We start from the raw sequence: 16,611 nt of genomic DNA on the forward strand, positions 1-16,611 counted from the left end.
TCTTTTGGAGGTTTACTTGTCCATGGCTAATTGTTTTGATATAATTGGTCTTTAAAACGATGATCTTCTATAATTCCCAGAATAGCCTGGTAGTGGTTTTGATATTGTAGTCTAGGGCAAATCTGAATTTTCATGGCTTCATAAAAAATGCTAGTTCCACATACCAAAGTCATGTGTTTTCAATGATAGCAAATGGTGAAGACATGGAAAACACATATGTTACAAGTCAAAAGTGACTTAAAGAGTCTGAAGACTGCCAGAGATTCTCAGCACCCACTCTGAGGCAATTTTATCGTTAGTGCTGAATAGAATAATGCAAAAGTTGAAAAAGTAGGATTAAAGAAGGAAAAGAGTTAGTAGTGCCTTTAAGATAACGATGTTGAAGGTGTGGAAATAGAATATCATATTATGATTCCTGTCGGAATAGAAGTTCTCCTTTCATGTTTTGCCAACCATGTGTAAATATAGGTTCAAAAACCCACTCTTTCTTTTTTGTTTAGTCTTTGTTAGCTCTCTTTATTTCCATCCTGTCACATGGATTGCTCTTCTCTTTCCCACTGTTCATTGCCATGAGAGGATCTTTAATGAATGTGATGCTACCCTTTAACTTATTATGTTTCACAAGATTCGTGCAGTTGGAAAGTGGAGGGTTGACAGAGGGACAAGTTAAAGCATTTTTGTAGTTTACCCACAGTTTCTTGTTCTGTAAAAAAGAACATTTCACCTTGTGGAAGAAAAAAAAAACCGCCTTCTTCTTGGAGTTGGAGGTGGGGAGTCAAAGAATATAAATACCCATAACCATGTGCATACAAAGCAATGAGTTGTGTACCTAGGGCAGTCAGCCAAAAGTTATGAAAATAAAATGGTTGTTGGGCCCAAGATAGCCAAATTGATTGGAATTGTCATAATCAACTAAGCCACATGGGTGCTCTTATCTTAACATAAATCTCAATTTTTTCTGTAAAAATGGAATATCCAAATCCTCTTCATCCCTGGAAATGACAGAAAGAAAGTACCTACTTTTATTCTTTATTTTTTGGGGTAGTACTTTAAAGTGCTTAAGCATAGTATTTGTTGCTAATGTTTTTATATATATTTAATCTCCATATATCATCCCACCAGCTTATCATTGATTTGATCAACTTGTAGTGGGGCAACATGGAGTTTTAGAATAGCTACATGATTAAACACATAGGCACAATGCTGCTGTCTCAGGCATCAGATTTGAAAATCAAATTAAGCCCTTAGGCTAGTTCCTGTAGCTTTTTGTTTTGAAAGTGAAATAAACTTCTTCTTTTTCCTTCTTTTTGTTCTCCCAAAACTTGCTTGCCAACTTTTGCGGCTTAGGGATAGGGGTATCACTGAGGCAAACAGTTGTAAGTTGAGGATAAAGTGTTTGCTCATTAGGATATGGAAAATCCTTGCTTTTTATTGAGTGGCTAAAATGAAAACTACTTCTCAACTTTTTTGCCAAGAACATAGAGCAGTGGGGATGGTTTTGGAGTTTATGATGTTGGGTTGGTGCCCGGAGAGGCCAATGCACCCCTCCCAACAGATACCCACTCGATGCAGTCATGCAGATTATTAATATCAGCCATTGAGCAAGCTTGGCATTTTTATTTTCTACTTTCCAGGAGAAAATATTGGAGCTTGAGCAGAGTTGGCCCAAAGGCCTAAAGCAAGTTCAATGATTCAGCAAAGATCAACATTCTCATAAACCAAGGGTGGGGGGTAAAATTTTGGTTTGAATTCTTGTTCTCTTTCTGTCAAAAGCTGCATCCTCAGATGTGATCAAGAAAGTTAAAATCTTGTTATCAGCAAACAGCATAAATCACTGTGGGGAGCTGGTTTGTTGTTCAGTTAAAACAATCTGCTTGGACAATAATCATTGTGGGACAAAAGACTATTGTTTTGTTCCACAAATCTTGGCTTTTTCCACTTTTTCTAGAATCAAATTCAAGGCAGTAAAATGAAAACAAAAACAAAAAAAAAAAGTCATATCACAGCTTCTTTGAAGAGTTAATCAAAGTATACATCAAAGGAAAAGATTGAATAGCAACTGAATAACTTCTTTTTTAAAAAAGCATCAGACTTTGATTTAAAAGACCAAAGTTGTTTTCATTAGTCCACTTCAAAGCCTGCTGAAATAAACACACAAGTGTGACACAAGGAATACTCACTTTCTTATATCTAATTCTTAAAATATCAAAGTAGGTGTTGTCCTTCTCATGGTTATCATTTTCGTGATAAGTCCATTATCCTTACACTTTATCTTGACGTATAGATATAACAAAGACGTCTCCATTTATTGCTAAATATAACAAGTTCTCAGTCTTTTCTTTAATCATCCCAATCATTTTCTCATCCATCACTCATGGTAGACCTATAAACTAGAAGCAAACCCATTAGGTGACCCATTTTTCCCCCAGTTTGGCGTTTCATGTGGTGGCTTTTCCCATATGGGCCTGATCTCATTCCAATCAGCCAATCTCTTCTCAACTTTACAGCTGGTTCCAGTGTTTCAGGATTGTTTGATTAGCCTAAGCTGAGTCAGGCTTGCCCCATTACAAGCTCCTGCTGTGGGCCGGATGCCCATTACAAACTGTTCCTTCTTTCCCAGCATTGTCAATAGGAAATTAGAATTGCCACGTCAGAACCCCAGAGGGCTCAAAAAAAAAAAAAGTTCCTCCATTGCTAACTCAGTAAGAACTGTAGGGTTTAAGGGTTTAGGGGCCTTGAGGAGATTAACAAAGCAGAACACTTGAAGACTATCTGGTAAGCAATTTCTACATCAACTAAACCCCAATATTTTCCACCTGATAATTTCAATGCTTCATCGTTTAAGTCGTAGATTTTGCCCTAGAAATCTCTACATCACTCTGACACTAAACCCTAGCTCTTCAAGAAAAGTTAATTCTAGCAAAAATGGAATCGATAAGTGTTCCATTACCTTCAGTTTTTTCAGCTCGTCAATGGGTATCGATCAAATTTCCCCCTTTGTTCCTTTATTGAAAACCCCCAAATTTGTTACAAACCCTACTTTTGTTAGAAGTTACTGTTCTCGTGAGTGGACCGAGGATATAGAGTACTTAGATGAATCGGGGACTGTTATATACTCCGGTAAAGGTATTCGGTCTGTTGAGCCGGGGCTTGATGATCATGTCATGGTGGGTGGGTTAAAGAAGCCAATTATGAATGCCTCAGCAGTTGCTAAGATTGTTGAGGTTGTTAAGAGGTGGAAATGGGGACCAGAATTAGAGAGCCAATTGGATAAACTACAGTTTATGCCTAAAATGATTCATGTAACTCAAGCCATGAAGGTTGTTAAAGATAGTGATGCATCATTGAGTTTGTTTAGATGGGCTAAGAGACAATCTTGGTATGTTCCGAGTGATGAGTGCTATGACATATTGTTTGATGGGTTAAATCAAAGTAGAGATTTTGATGCGATTCAGTCACTGTTTGAGGAGATGGTTCAAGAGTCTAGTGATAATGGTGTTTCCTTGTTTACTGCATATAATAGGGTGATTCAGTATTTAGCTAAAGCTGATAAATTGGAGGTGTCATTTTGTTGTTTCAAGAAGGCTCAGGAGTATGGTTGTAAAATTGATACACAAACGTACAATGCTCTTATGATCTTATTCTTGAATAAAAGTTTGCCTTATAAGGCATTTGAGATATATGAGAGCATGCAAGCGGCAGGATGTTTGTTGGATGGATCAACCTATGAGTTGATAATACCTAGCTTAGCAAAATCAGGACGTCTTGATGCAGCTTTTAAGCTCTTCCAAGAGATGAAAGAAAGGAAGTTTCAGCCAAGCTTTAGCATCTTTACCTCACTTGTTGATTCAATGGGGAAAGCTGGGAGACTGGACACATCAATGAAAATCTACATGGAAATGCAGGGATCTGGGCTACGGCCATCTGCTACTATGTTTGTTTCTTTGATTGAGTCCTATGCAAAGGCTGGGAGGCTAGATACTTCGCTTCGGCTTTGGAATGAGATGAAGAATGCTGGTTTTAGGCCAAATTTTGGCTTATACACCATGATAATTGAGTCTCATGCAAAATCAGGAAAGCTTGAAACAGCAACCTCTATTTTTAAAGACATGGAGAAAGCTGGATTTCTACCCACTCCATCTACCTACTCATGTCTTTTGGAAATGCATGCAGCCTCTGGACAGGTGGATTCTGCAATGAAGCTTTATAACTCAATGATAAATGCAGGCTTGAGGCCTGGATTGAGCACGTATACTGCCCTTTTAACACTATTGGCTAATAAGAAACTTGTGGATGTTGCAGCAAAAATATTACTTGAAATGAAGTCCATGGGATTTTCTGTTGATGTGAGTGCTAGTGATGTTCTAATGGTTTATATTAAGGATGGTTCCATTGAGCTTGCCTTGAAGTGGTTAAGGTTTATGGGTTCATCAGGGATTAGAACAAATAATTTCATAGTTAGGCAGTTGTTTGAATCATGTATGAAGAGTGGTTTATATGAGTCAGCAAAGCCTCTCCTTGAAACCTATGTGAGCTCCGCTGCAAAGGTGGATCTAGTTCTTTACACATCAATTCTTGCCTATCTGGTACGATGCCAGGAAGAGCACAATGAGAGACATTTGATGGAAATCCTTGGTGCTACAAAGCACAAGGCTCATGCTTTTATGTGTGGACTCTTTACCGGCCCCGAACAGAGAAAACAACCAGTCTTATCATTTGTGAGAGAATTTTTTCAAGGTATTGATTATGAGTTGGAAGAGGGGGCTGCAAGGTACTTTGTCAATGTTCTCCTCAATTACCTTGTTCTCATGGGACAGATAAACAGAGCTCGCTGTGTTTGGAAAGTCGCCTATGAGAATAAGCTTTTCCCAAAGGCAATAGTTTTTGATCAGCATATTGCTTGGTCTCTTGATGTTAGAAACTTGTCAGTGGGAGCTGCTCTTATAGCTGTCGCGCACACCCTCCACAGATTTAGGAAGCGAATGTTGTATTATGGAGTTATCCCTAGGCGCATCAAATTGGTTACAGGACCCACTCTGAAGATTGTGGTTGCACAGATGCTGAGCTCTGTAGAATCCCCATTTGAAGTAAGTAAGGTTGTTTTAAGGGCACCCGGGGACTCTGTGATGGACTGGTTTAAAAAGCCAATTGTTCAGCAATTCCTTTTGAATGAGATTCCATCAAGGGCTGACATCCTCATGCACAAGCTGAATATACTTTTTCCCAGTTCTGCACCTGAAATTAGATCATTGTCCCCGCCTAAACCTCTCATTGCAGGGAAGGCAATGTAACCATGTATGAAATTTAGCTGGGAGTGCAGAGGCTACCTATGTGTGAAGCCTGATTGTAAGGTGCTGGTTTATTTTCATCCTCATTCTTTTTCTCTTTTTTTTTTTTTTAAATTTATAAATTCAGTTTAACATATCGTCCAAAGAGGAATAAGATGTTTATAGTCTTTGGTCATAGCCTGATATCCTTATTAATACAAGAGGTTTTTTGGTTTGAGTTCAAATTCTTGTTTATGAACTTTCTATCAAAAGCTGCATCCTCAATTGTGATAAGAGTGAGAAACTTGTTAGCAACAGACATCTTCAAGTTTGCATTGAGAGCTGGTTTGCTGTTGAACAAAGTTTTATAGACCAAAATTGTTTTCATTGCTTCTAACTTAAACAGTAGACACAAGGAACACTTGAATTTTTCATTCCCCGTGAGAGAAAAAAGGCGGTACTGATATCTAATTTTTTGTTCTACAACACTTTTCATTTTCCCCTGTTGCTGATTCTCATCCTAATCATCCCAAGTATTTGTCTCACCATCTCTTTTGGGTGGCCTGGAAGTAAGGATGTTACCTGATCCATTTGCCATTTGATGTCCTATTGCTGTGTCTGACTTTAACTCATCCCAGTCACCATCCCATTCTTGTTCCCAACCCCCAAATGTTCGCACATTGTTAGCTGAAGGTGAATCAGGTTGCTGCCCCATTTCAAGCTCCTGATATGGGATTCCATCGCCCTGCTGTCCCCTGCTCCCCCGCTTGTAGCAGGCCCAGGTACTACCAAAGATCAGACCTGTTAGAAGCAGTAAGTAAGCTCCATTGATACGGGTTATGTGTGTGGCAAAAGGGATATAATCGAAGATGCCACCACTTGATGCTGGTGATCTTATGCGAATTACACACTTCAACTCTCCAGCATCTAATAGTATGGATGAATTTCCTCCAAGATTTGCTGAAACATTAACCTACAACAACAAAAGCAGCAGTATGACTGATTGAAAATAAAAGGTTCAAATCAAATCAATGACCCAATGTTTTGAACTTGCTTTTGAGTAGTTCCATATTTGCAGCAGTACAACTGAATGAAGCTTTCACTTCTAAATCATTTCTGTTACGAGTCGGATATTTGATTCAATGATAAAGTGCATATATGATATGCTCAAAGCATTTAGCCATCTTTCTCTAAAATAGAACACTTCAGATATTTTTCAACACGTTTCTTCCTAATTTAACATCTTTCATCCAAACCTTTTCCAACCAAAAATGAAGTTCTTTTTCCCCTGTCATACAAAAAAAGAGTTCGAGGAAAAGCAACAGAAGCCATAGAAATGAAACCTTATTTATTTTGTGTGCTGCTATTGGGATGTTCTTGATGAGAAGCTTAGCATGTGAGACAGTGACTTTCACTTCTAGGGGTTTCTCACCATCATTCCTGACAAGTAGTAATAATTCCTTTGAAGCTACATGCAAAAAACAAAGAAATATTACTTCAGCATTTCCCTCACATAAAGAAAGCCAATTCTTCCAAATTTCCCCATGACAGCATCAAGCAAGTAGCCAATTCTTCCAAATTTCCCCATGACAGCATCAAGCAAGTAGAAGGAAAGTTACCCAGTAAGCAATTCATAGCAAAAGGGCAAGAGCGCAGTCCATATATTATTTCTCACAAGGGCAAGAGTTGACGCCAGTTTAAATAAAATTTATCATTTTCCATTTTTCTCAAGACTAGAGGTGAAAATTAAACTGAAAATAATCGAATTATTCGATTATTTCGATCAATTTTTAATATCTAAATATTATTATTATTAACAATAATAAATGTAATTAAACCGATCAGATATAAATTGATTTCGATTATTTCAATGTTAAAATATAAATCGGTCGGTTTGATTATTTACGAGAATTTATTAATTTGATTTTTTTTTGAAATTTTAAGTTCAATCCGATGAAATCGATTGAAATTAAAGGTTCAAGCTTCAAATACTAGTAATATGTTGGAAGAACGACGTTCACGATTTTACCTGAATAATAAAATAAAACAAACTTAGAATTAATCATTTGTTCATATTTAATCAATTACGACGGCGATTTTCTAAACTTACCGGATGACGAAGGATCAATGCACGCCGCTAAACTACGGTTACGGCAACTCTCTGAAAAAAGCCAACACCCCGCATCACTTGGCCCGGGAGCCGGTGACCGCGACGGCAACGGAGACGGCGACGGAGAAGGCTTAAAAAAGGGAAAAAAGCAGCCAAATTTTCATTATGCTCTTGCAAAATAGAAAAAAAAAGAAAATTAAAAAAAATACCAGCGGAGATACAGAATCCGGAGATGGAACACGGGATTGACGAGAGAGCGTAAGAAGAGTGAAAAAGAAGAAGAAAAAAGTTGAAAGGATTTTCTTGGAATCCATTTTACTTCCAAGTCTTTGATCTCTCTGAGCCCTAAACCTCTCCCCTTTAAGTCTCCATTTACAAGAATTTCCATTTGTTCGTTTCTTCTAAGGTCAAATCCAAAGCTTGGGGTGGAATTTTCTCTTGACTTCTTCTTCTTCTTCTTCGATGGCTCCGCTGGCTTTTCCGTTGACCCTTTGTCTTCTTTTACACGCTGGGCAGACTCGTTTGTTAGCCACGTGGCAGAATCTTAGACTGTTTTTTGCTAAATTCCCGGTCCCACTCCCGAAATATTGGAGATTGTAAAACGACATCGTTTTTCATGGAATCTATGTATAATGTTGCCCGTACGACGGTGAGAGCGTGCCAACCAAGCTATGAGATGCGAGGGCCCCGGACAGGAACTCCTGGAACGACGTCGTTTGCTTCATAGGTTTTTTCTGAGTTTTGTTTTGGTGGACTCGACATGACGTCGTTTTGGTTTCTGATTCGGATTCCGTTCCTTCTTCTCCTTCCCCCAAGAATGTGAACTGTGAAGGAAAAATCTAAAACCCTACGGCTCGTGCTCTTTGGTAAATCCCCGAAATTTGATTCCTCAATTTGTCAATTTTACCCCTGAAAAGATGCAAAATTACCCTTAACCAGCCATGTCCTCCGAGGAAATCTCCCTCCAGAACGGACTCAACGTCTTCCAAGACGACCCGTTACGGGCCTTCAATTGCGGACCCACCTCCACCGCGACCACCACCACCCGACCGGGCCCTAAAACCCGAGAACTCACCGGCTTCATCGACGACAAGATGTTCTCCTTCCCCCCTTCTCAACCTCCTGATTTTCGCTCCTCCAACATCTACGCGGCCGCCGCCGCTGCTGCCGCCGCTTCCGCAGACCGCCGAGACCCGCCCACGCATCACCATCGAAATTGGGGGAGCAGCGCCGGAGGTGGTTCCACGCACAGCGGCGACGACGAATCCGACGGAGACGATGTCGACGACGAGGAAGACGAGGATGACGATGTCGATGACGATGAAGGAGGAGATGGCGACGAAACTGCTAATAATAATAACAGTAGTGATATTAATATAAATAATCATAAAAATAAAATTAATAGTGGAAATGAGACTGTAAATAATGCAGGAACTACAAATCCCGAAAAAATGGGAAATGGAAAAGCAAAGCATTCCTTTGGTAAGTTTTCTGTTATTTCTGTTATGTTTTATTTAGTTTTAAAGTTTAGAAATTTTATTGATTTTTTAAAAAAATTATTATTGGAAAGTGGGAGAGAGCTGCAGGGAGTTGGTAGTGAAGGAAGGAGGGAGTGGTCTGGGGCAAGGGGTGAGAGAGAGTAACAGTAACAATAATTATCAGAATGCGGTGACGATTGCGGATCCGGATGGGGATATTTATTACACACAGTATTTGCAAGGTGGAGAAGGGTCTGGTGGTAGTGGTGGTGGTGGTGGGCAGAAGGATATTGTGGTGGAGAATGGTGGTAGTGGATGTGGGTTTAGTGGGAGGAAAGATGTTTCCTTTTCGAGTGAGTCCGGTGAGTCCTTGCGGGCCATTTTGTCCGATCCTGTCACGTAAGTATCTTTAAATGTTGATGAAAAATCAGTGCTTTTGTTTGATTTCTACTCCCTGATGTTGAATTTGGTGATATTTTCAGTAGGGTACGGTCGTGATATTATAGTTGTTTAATGACCATTCGGTTTTATGTATTAATATGTAATGCTGAGCTAGTTCATATAGTAGTGAATTCTTCAAGTTCCTTGACTAGTGAGCTTCAACTGAGATTTTGAGATGCGGGAAAGTTGATAGTAGTTGTATAAGTTACTGTGCAGCAAGTTGTATGTGCAAGGCTATGGAACAAGTAGGACTGTGGAGAAATATGCTTTCTTTTATCTGAGATCATTTAAAAATTTTTTTTAATGCTAAAAGATTAGATCCCATTCTCGCACTTTTAACTGGTCTGTTGATGTTTGTCACTTCTTATCAAGGAATAGTTTTACTTACAGAAAGAAGGGGAAAAGAATAGTTGGACTTATGTTTTTACTGTTTGCTTGCCTTCTGAAAAATTCAGGGGAACTCTCATGGATGATGCAATGATATTACCTTGTGGACATTCCTTTGGTGCTGCTGGAATACAGCATGTTCTTAGACTGGTGAGTTCTTGGTGAAACCTTTTTATCATATTTGGTCCTTATTATGATGCTTAGTGCTTGATGAAGTTTGTGGTATGCTTTGAAGAATGATTTTGATTGGCCAAGGAATGGTTTGAATCACTACAAATGATGGGTTTGACTCCAACATTGGCTATTTATATATGTGTTCTATGTTGTCACAGATGCACATAGCTTTAGTTATATAATGAAATTGATTACATTCTTTCCGATTCTGTGAACTAGTTGTACCTCCACGTGAGCGCATTTGGCTAAGATTGGTGCATTTGATACTCTGATATAAGATGAGTTATGGCTTTTGGTCCAGGCCATGTTTGAAGTATTGCTTCCTGGCTGCACTATAAATCATGGGTGTGATTAATCTGTACAATTTTCAATCTTTGTATTCTTTATTTACTGGTTGAGTTCCACCATTTTAGCTGAACGCCCATGCCAAGCCATAATATGTAAGTCTGCCATCTCAGTCTGACAATCAGCTCTAAAGCAATCTAGCATGAAAAATATTTGGCTCGGCATATTGGTACAATTTGAGATTGCTTACCTCTTTACAGTGGTTATATTCTTGGTGAGACACTGCTTTTTACCATTTTGAAACAAATAATATGAGGAGCCTGTATATAAGTGTGCATCATTGTGCCAAACTTGTGCTTATTGTCTGATTTTGTTGTCAGGGTGATTGTTATCTTTCAGAAAAAATTGAACTTATAGTCTTTTCACCAGTATAATAATTGTACCTCCCTGTGTACCCATATCTTTTTTCTCCCTGCAATCCTAGAAGTCATTCTTAAGCATTGTCTCTTGGGTGAATTGCTAGTCATGGTGTGAATCATTCTGTTTAACTTTTATTTGCTGGGTTTCACTCTATGGCATTGGACTGAAAAACATATTGGTGCTGTAGATGCTGTATAATGCATTGGCCTGAAGAATATCAAGAATGACCTTTCAATTTGATTTTTGTGATTGATTGTTGGCATCTGAAGTTTTCTCCTCTTTTATACTATTCTTAGTGAGGTCTTGTATATCTGATTTGATGAACTTTATTTTGAGGTGCCTTAGCATATTATTTTCATTAAATAACTGTTGAATGGTAATTTTTTTAATCGTATCATTTATCTTTTTTTCTGGATTATTTAACTAGCTTTTGGGTTGAAACTGCTTGGTCAGCCTACGCCCAGCCATTTGTTAACAATGGTTGTAACTGTATATTAATTGTGATATCATGAATGCATTGGCAGAAAGTTTGCTACACTTGTTCGCATTCAGTATCAGAGGAGTCGGTGGCTCCAAATCTTTGTAAGTAATATTCTTCTGTTTCAAAGGAAAATCTTTGTCCCCTTTAATTTTTGAATCTTGGTTATTTTTGTGAACTTTTACTCTAATTTGCACATATTTCTATGCAATGATGATATGCATAGACCAGTATCCTATTGGTGTTAGGCATCCCATCTTTGTGTGTCTTACACTGTTTCCCAGTTGCCATTTTGCAAGCTTCTATTTTTCTTGGACGTCTATTTTCATCCCTGTCTCACATGTATTACATGAAAAGGTTTGTCAAGATAACCTAGGATTTCTGGATGTGTAGTGATTGCGTACATTGATGTGGATGCTATTTGATATAATTCAGAGGAAGGGGCAAACACGTGGTGAAAATTATGAAGTTATAATTGGCAGGGCTATTATACAATTCAATAATGCACAAAGTATCCATGGGCTGTGCTATGTATACAAATTTTCTATTCTATGGACTTATTTATTTATTTTTGTTGATGTTCATGACGCAGCTCTCCGAGCTGCGGTGCAGGCATTTCGTCGGGAAGAAGAGTTACAGTTCTATCGCTCACCTAAAAGGAGGAGAGACAGATTTGACCAGGTTTCTCTTTTATCATACCTCATTTTGGTGTTGTTAGCTTTCTAAAGAACTATCTTTCAAAATTTGCTTGTAGCATTCTGTTAACCGTTTCCAGTTTTGCATGCACTTCAATTATCTTGCTTTATACTTGGCAACTTGCTGTTGCTGTTGCTGTTGCCCCTTCTGTTTTGTCATCCCTGACTCTTCCTTTTACTTGTCTGTTCTTGTAGGATAAGAGCAACTATGGTGACTCAAATATGATGGATCCTCCAAGGGGTAGAGGTGTCCAGTTTCCATTTGCTGTGACAGATCGGGTTATCATAAAGGTATTATATCTAGTGAAAATCCCATGTTTTCTTTTTTTTTGGTTTCTTTTAATGCCTGTTTTAGATAGTTGAATTCCGTGACTTGAGGTAAATTGATTCAGGGGAACAAGAGGACACCACAGCGCTTTGTTGGACGTGAGGCTGTTGTAACAACACAATGCTTGAATGGATGGTTAGGCACTATCATCTTTCTGCTCCCATCAACAATGGATTAAATAAACATGTTATTAATATAGGATTCTGCATTTATGTCTTGAAAATGCTGCATTGCCCTTTTCTTTTCTTTTTTTGGCTGGAGTCTCTCACTTTCTCTTAATGGTTGCAAAATCTTTGATCAACTCATATACCTCTGCCAAAGATAAAACTCTATTATGTGGATACTAGTGTATCAATTTGCATGGGATTATCAATTGGTTGGCAAAGTAGAGCATATGTGACATTGGCCTCGATTTCCATAACAGTAGTAGTTGGGAGTAGGCTTTGGATAGAGCATAACGGGAGCTATCCTGTTTTTGGGACTTGAGGTTGTATTATATATGTGGGTTGTTCATATGAAGAAAATGGACAGCACTGCAGACAGGGAATCACATTAGCAATTTGATCTCAGCCCCAGTCTGTCGAATTATCTTGTTAAGGCAAAATAAAATGATCCTTCTTGCTTATTACAATATCCATTTGCAGGTACGTTGTGAAGACATTGGACAATGCAGAGAGTGTTAAGTTGCAGTATCGGTCACTTGCCAAAGTTCCAGACGATCCATCCTCGAAGCCAATGGCAAGCAAGATGGGACCAAACTGGTTGTAGACCCGCAGTTCATAAGATGGTCAAGTGATACTTTGTTCCCCGTGTGCCACGGTTCGATATTTAATCTAACTTGAAATATTTCTCTGTATCATTATTATAGTGTTTCGTGAAAACCAAGATTTGTGGTACGAGCCTTGTAAATTATAGAAAAGCCTTGTCTCACATTGTAGCTTGAGGAACCTTTAATGTTACATGCAAGAGTTGAATATATGTAATCATTTTTGTTCCATATATCTGAGCAGATATCTTTGTATTTAACAAATAGCCAGTGTACAAATATGAATGCAATGCCATTGTTCTTCTGTCAAACTTGCTGCTAACTGTTGATTCTCTCTCTTTCTTTCACACCCTTGTGTGCTTGTATGTTTCAGAATGAGTATGTAATGTAGGTTGTCTTTGGGATATATGAGCTTGAACAAAGCTGTGATGGATAGTTGAATCTTCATCAAGACAGGGAAAGTAAGGTAAGTGTTAAGTGTCACGCCAAGCATTTTAAAGGAAGTAAATAAAATGTTTTAATTCTATATCCAATAAGTAGGAGAATATTAAGAAATCTATAAATGTGGATGTTGCACAGCTCAAAAGGTTAATCTTTTGAAAGGAGAGTAATGAATTTATGATAAAGTGGTATCAAAGTGGATTTAACTTGGATCCATTTTATGTCAAGTACCTTTAGAGGGAGGTAAGTAGGGTAGTTGACAACGACTCTAGCATTGGGTGAGAGAGAATGTCGTGTTAAACATTTTAGAGGAAGACAGTGATGAGAGCGTCGTTGGATCAATTGAGAGAGAATGTCATGTCAAGTGTTTCAGAAAAAGTAGATAAAGATGTTTTAATTTCACATTGGGCAGGTAGGGAAATTTTGAAAAGCTTATAACTGTGAATGCTGCATATTCTAATGAGTTAATTTTTTGAAAAGAGAGTAATGGTCCCGTGATATATATTGGTACGATCATTAAAAATATAAATTATTAATTTGAGTAATGCAAGATAATAGATTAGTCCTAAAGGATGTAAGTTCAGTGGTGATGAATCAATTTGCAACAACTTTTAGCTGCTTTAAGATCTATTTACACATTACCAGCCACAACAATCCTGGTAAGCCAGCTGCTTGGAATGCTTTCACCCAAGTCAATTTTCTTTCTGCAAAATGCCTTCATATTTCATTCCTGCTCCCCAAATCAATAGCATTGTGGACACTTCGAAAAATTGGCTCTCCAGTCGATTGCCAAGTGGCTTTAATTTTTGGGATAATTGAGGTATTATTAGATTGATTGTGGAGATTTGAGGGATTAAAATAGGTAGGTTGAGTTTTGCTCTATGTTGTTGGGCTTATGTATTGGCTAAAAATGTATTTGGTTAAAGAGTAAAGGTTTGGGCTGAAGGGGGAGGGGGAAAGAATGAATGGATCTGGGTTTCTACATTGGACCAATAGAGTGTTATGTTATTGGGTTTGAGGATAGAATTTGGATTTTAGGGGAGAAATTAAGGGGATATAATGATGGGTTTAATTTGATTTAGGGGGTGACACTTTTTTTCTTTTATGGGCAGTTGATATTGGGTTTTTTTGACTTTCAATAAAAACAATAATTTTATCATTATTTAAATTAGAAATACATATATATATTTAGAATAATAAATTCGACTGCAAAGCACAAGTTAAATTAAGAAGATAGTAATAATTTAAGAAACAATGATAATCAGTTTAAAATAATTATTTTTTTTAATTTTTGTTTTCAAATCCTTAATCAATAATATTTGGATATTTGGATAGACAAAAAGAAAAATACCCAATTTCTAGTCAACAAATTTTGATGTCTCGTTATTTACCACATGGTATTGACGTTATCAAGATGATATGTCAACAATGCTGTTGACTAACGGAAGTTAGTCAATGATTAGTGTGAGGGGATTATTTGATTCAAAATAAAAGTTTAGGTGTTTATTTGAATGCAATAAAAAGATAAGGGTAAAATTGACTTTCTTGGTATAGTTCGGGGGCTTATCTGCATATTTCGCTAAACCCAAATTACTCTACTTGTCCAAAAATTCAAATCTTACTTTTAAAACCTGTAGTGTTGCTTCTTCTTCTTGGTCTTTGGTTGCATTTTTTACTTTTCAAAATAACTCATCTAGGCTTTAATTGTAAGTAATTTTCAATTCAAATTAAGTTTTTAAAAAATACTTCGTTTTTAAATATGTTTTGTTTAATTTGATAGTTTGGGACCTAAACAGAATCTAGTTAATAAAAAATAGTATTACATGTCAAATAATATTTTAAAAATATGAGTTTTTTTATTTATTTTATAGATATATTGTTTGATTATTTGATTTTTGTATTTAATTTTATGTGGTTTGTGGATGCTTCTGATCAATGAATATAAATTTTTCAAATTGTTTGTTATTGAACTTGATAATTTGCTAATGAGAAATGAGTAGTAATTTTTAACAGATTTTTGGATAAATAAGTAATGAAAAAATATTTTAAAATACAAAAAATTGTCTCACAAAACTCAAGTTTTGGGCAACAACAAAATAATTCTACTAATGATGGTACTCAACAATCTTCTAAGCAAGTCATGTTGAATTTGATCTAAGTACTCTCTCGGCAATTCCTAGATTGAGGAAAATTTTTTCAAAAATTATTATTATTTTAGTAATAACATCACTCAGAAAAATTCTTGAGTTAGTCTCTGATCCTCTTTTTCCTTCTTCTTTTCAAGTGGTTTCATCTCTCTTAATCTAATACTAATTACTTGGTCTAATGATTTCCTATAATTGTTTTTTTTTTGAAAAACTAAGAACTTAAATAAATGACCTACTACTGAGACCAATTTCGAGAGAATGGAATTTCTTTCAATACAACAATGAATTGTCAAAGTTCTATTAATATTATATAAGACTAATTGCTATGTAGATATAATTTTCTGCAACTATTTTTTTTCCCGAAGAAATGGAGACTTGAATAAATGACCCATTGTTGATAAAAATTTCGAATATCAATGCAATATGGTTAATTGCCATACAAGACTAATCTTTATTCGTCTGCATGATTTTTTGTAACTATTTTTCTAAGACAATTGAAACTTGAATAAACAACTTCCGAGTGAGACAAATTTTTAGACAAAGGAATTCCTTTTAATATAACAATAAGTTATCAAAGCTCTACAATTCATTGTCATATAAGACTAATTACCTAGTCTATATGATTTTCTATACCTGTTTCCTCCCGAAAAAGTGATGACTTGAATAAGTGACATATTGGTAAGACGAATTTTGAGAAAAAAGGAATTCTTTTTAATATTACAATAAGTTTGAGAGTTTTTACCATTAATTGCAATACAAAACTAAAAAACCGATTTGTAGAATTTTTCGTAACTGTTTCCTTCCAAGAAAACAGGGACTTGAGTAAATGATCTACTATTGAGACAAATTTCAAGCAAAAAGAATTCGTTTTAATAAAACAATAAGTTATTAAAGTTCTAACATTTATTACAAAGACTAAATAATTGGTATATATGACTTTTTGTAATAGTATTTTTCAGAAGAAAATGAAACTTAGACAAATGACCTACTATTAAGACAAATTTCAATAAAAAGAGATTCCTTTCAGTATAACAATGAGTTATCCTTGAGAAAAAACACAATAAATTATTAAAGTTTTATTGTCAATTACCATTAATGACTAATTATAATTCAGCCTACATGATTTTTTATTCCTTTTTTATTAGATTTAGGTCAATTATATATATGTGTATGTATATATAGATACGTGCATGT

At 36.5% G+C, this 16,611-nt stretch overlaps 3 protein-coding genes across 3 annotated transcripts; 2 read left to right on the forward strand and 1 right to left on the reverse strand.

The window, feature by feature from the left end:
- Window positions 2,239-5,507, forward strand: LOC18587451 (pentatricopeptide repeat-containing protein At1g79490, mitochondrial). Its single transcript, XM_018129278.1, has one exon. The coding sequence runs from the start codon at window positions 2,829-2,831 to the stop codon at window positions 5,289-5,291; it is 2,463 nt and encodes an 820-aa protein (XP_017984767.1). The 5' UTR covers window positions 2,239-2,828; the 3' UTR covers window positions 5,292-5,507.
- LOC18587452 lies at window positions 5,401-7,827 on the reverse strand. Its single transcript, XM_007011228.2, has 4 exons — window positions 7,587-7,827; window positions 7,378-7,507; window positions 6,611-6,735; window positions 5,401-6,240 (listed from the first exon to the last, which is right to left on the reverse strand). The coding sequence occupies exons 1-4, from the start codon at window positions 7,689-7,691 to the stop codon at window positions 5,788-5,790; spliced, it is 813 nt and encodes a 270-aa protein (XP_007011290.2). The 5' UTR covers window positions 7,692-7,827; the 3' UTR covers window positions 5,401-5,787.
- Window positions 8,184-13,140, forward strand: LOC18587453 (U-box domain-containing protein 62). The gene is made up of 8 exons (XM_007011229.2): window positions 8,184-8,859; window positions 8,948-9,254; window positions 9,752-9,833; window positions 11,087-11,144; window positions 11,633-11,721; window positions 11,931-12,026; window positions 12,128-12,198; window positions 12,708-13,140. Exons 1-8 carry the CDS (start codon window positions 8,319-8,321, stop codon window positions 12,829-12,831), a joined length of 1,368 nt encoding a protein of 455 aa, XP_007011291.2. The 5' UTR covers window positions 8,184-8,318; the 3' UTR covers window positions 12,832-13,140.

The sequence above is a fragment of the Theobroma cacao genome, chromosome 10, assembly GCF_000208745.1.
Source record: "Theobroma cacao cultivar B97-61/B2 chromosome 10, Criollo_cocoa_genome_V2, whole genome shotgun sequence".
In the NCBI taxonomy this organism is placed as follows: Eukaryota; Viridiplantae; Streptophyta; class Magnoliopsida; order Malvales; family Malvaceae; genus Theobroma; species Theobroma cacao.

Excerpts from the sequence above, each read along its gene's own strand:
- LOC18587452 (XM_007011228.2), bottom strand. The coding sequence starts at position 7,691 with ATGGATTCCAAGAAAATCCTTTCAACTTTTTTCTTCTTCTTTTTCACT. Across the intron at positions 7,508-7,586 it reads CGGATTCTGTATCTCCGCTG|CCTTCTCCGTCGCCGTCTCC; the intron begins GTATTTTTTTTA and ends CCCTTTTTTAAG. Across the intron at positions 6,241-6,610 it reads CAGCACACAAAATAAATAAG|GTTAATGTTTCAGCAAATCT; the intron begins GTTTCATTTCTA and ends TTGTTGTTGTAG.
- LOC18587453 (XM_007011229.2), top strand. The coding sequence starts at position 8,319 with ATGTCCTCCGAGGAAATCTCCCTCCAGAACGGACTCAACGTCTTCCAA. Across the intron at positions 11,145-11,632 it reads GTCGGTGGCTCCAAATCTTT|CTCTCCGAGCTGCGGTGCAG; the intron begins GTAAGTAATATT and ends TTCATGACGCAG. Across the intron at positions 12,199-12,707 it reads ACACAATGCTTGAATGGATG|GTACGTTGTGAAGACATTGG; the intron begins GTTAGGCACTAT and ends ATCCATTTGCAG.
- LOC18587451 (XM_018129278.1), top strand. The coding sequence starts at position 2,829 with ATGCTTCATCGTTTAAGTCGTAGATTTTGCCCTAGAAATCTCTACATC.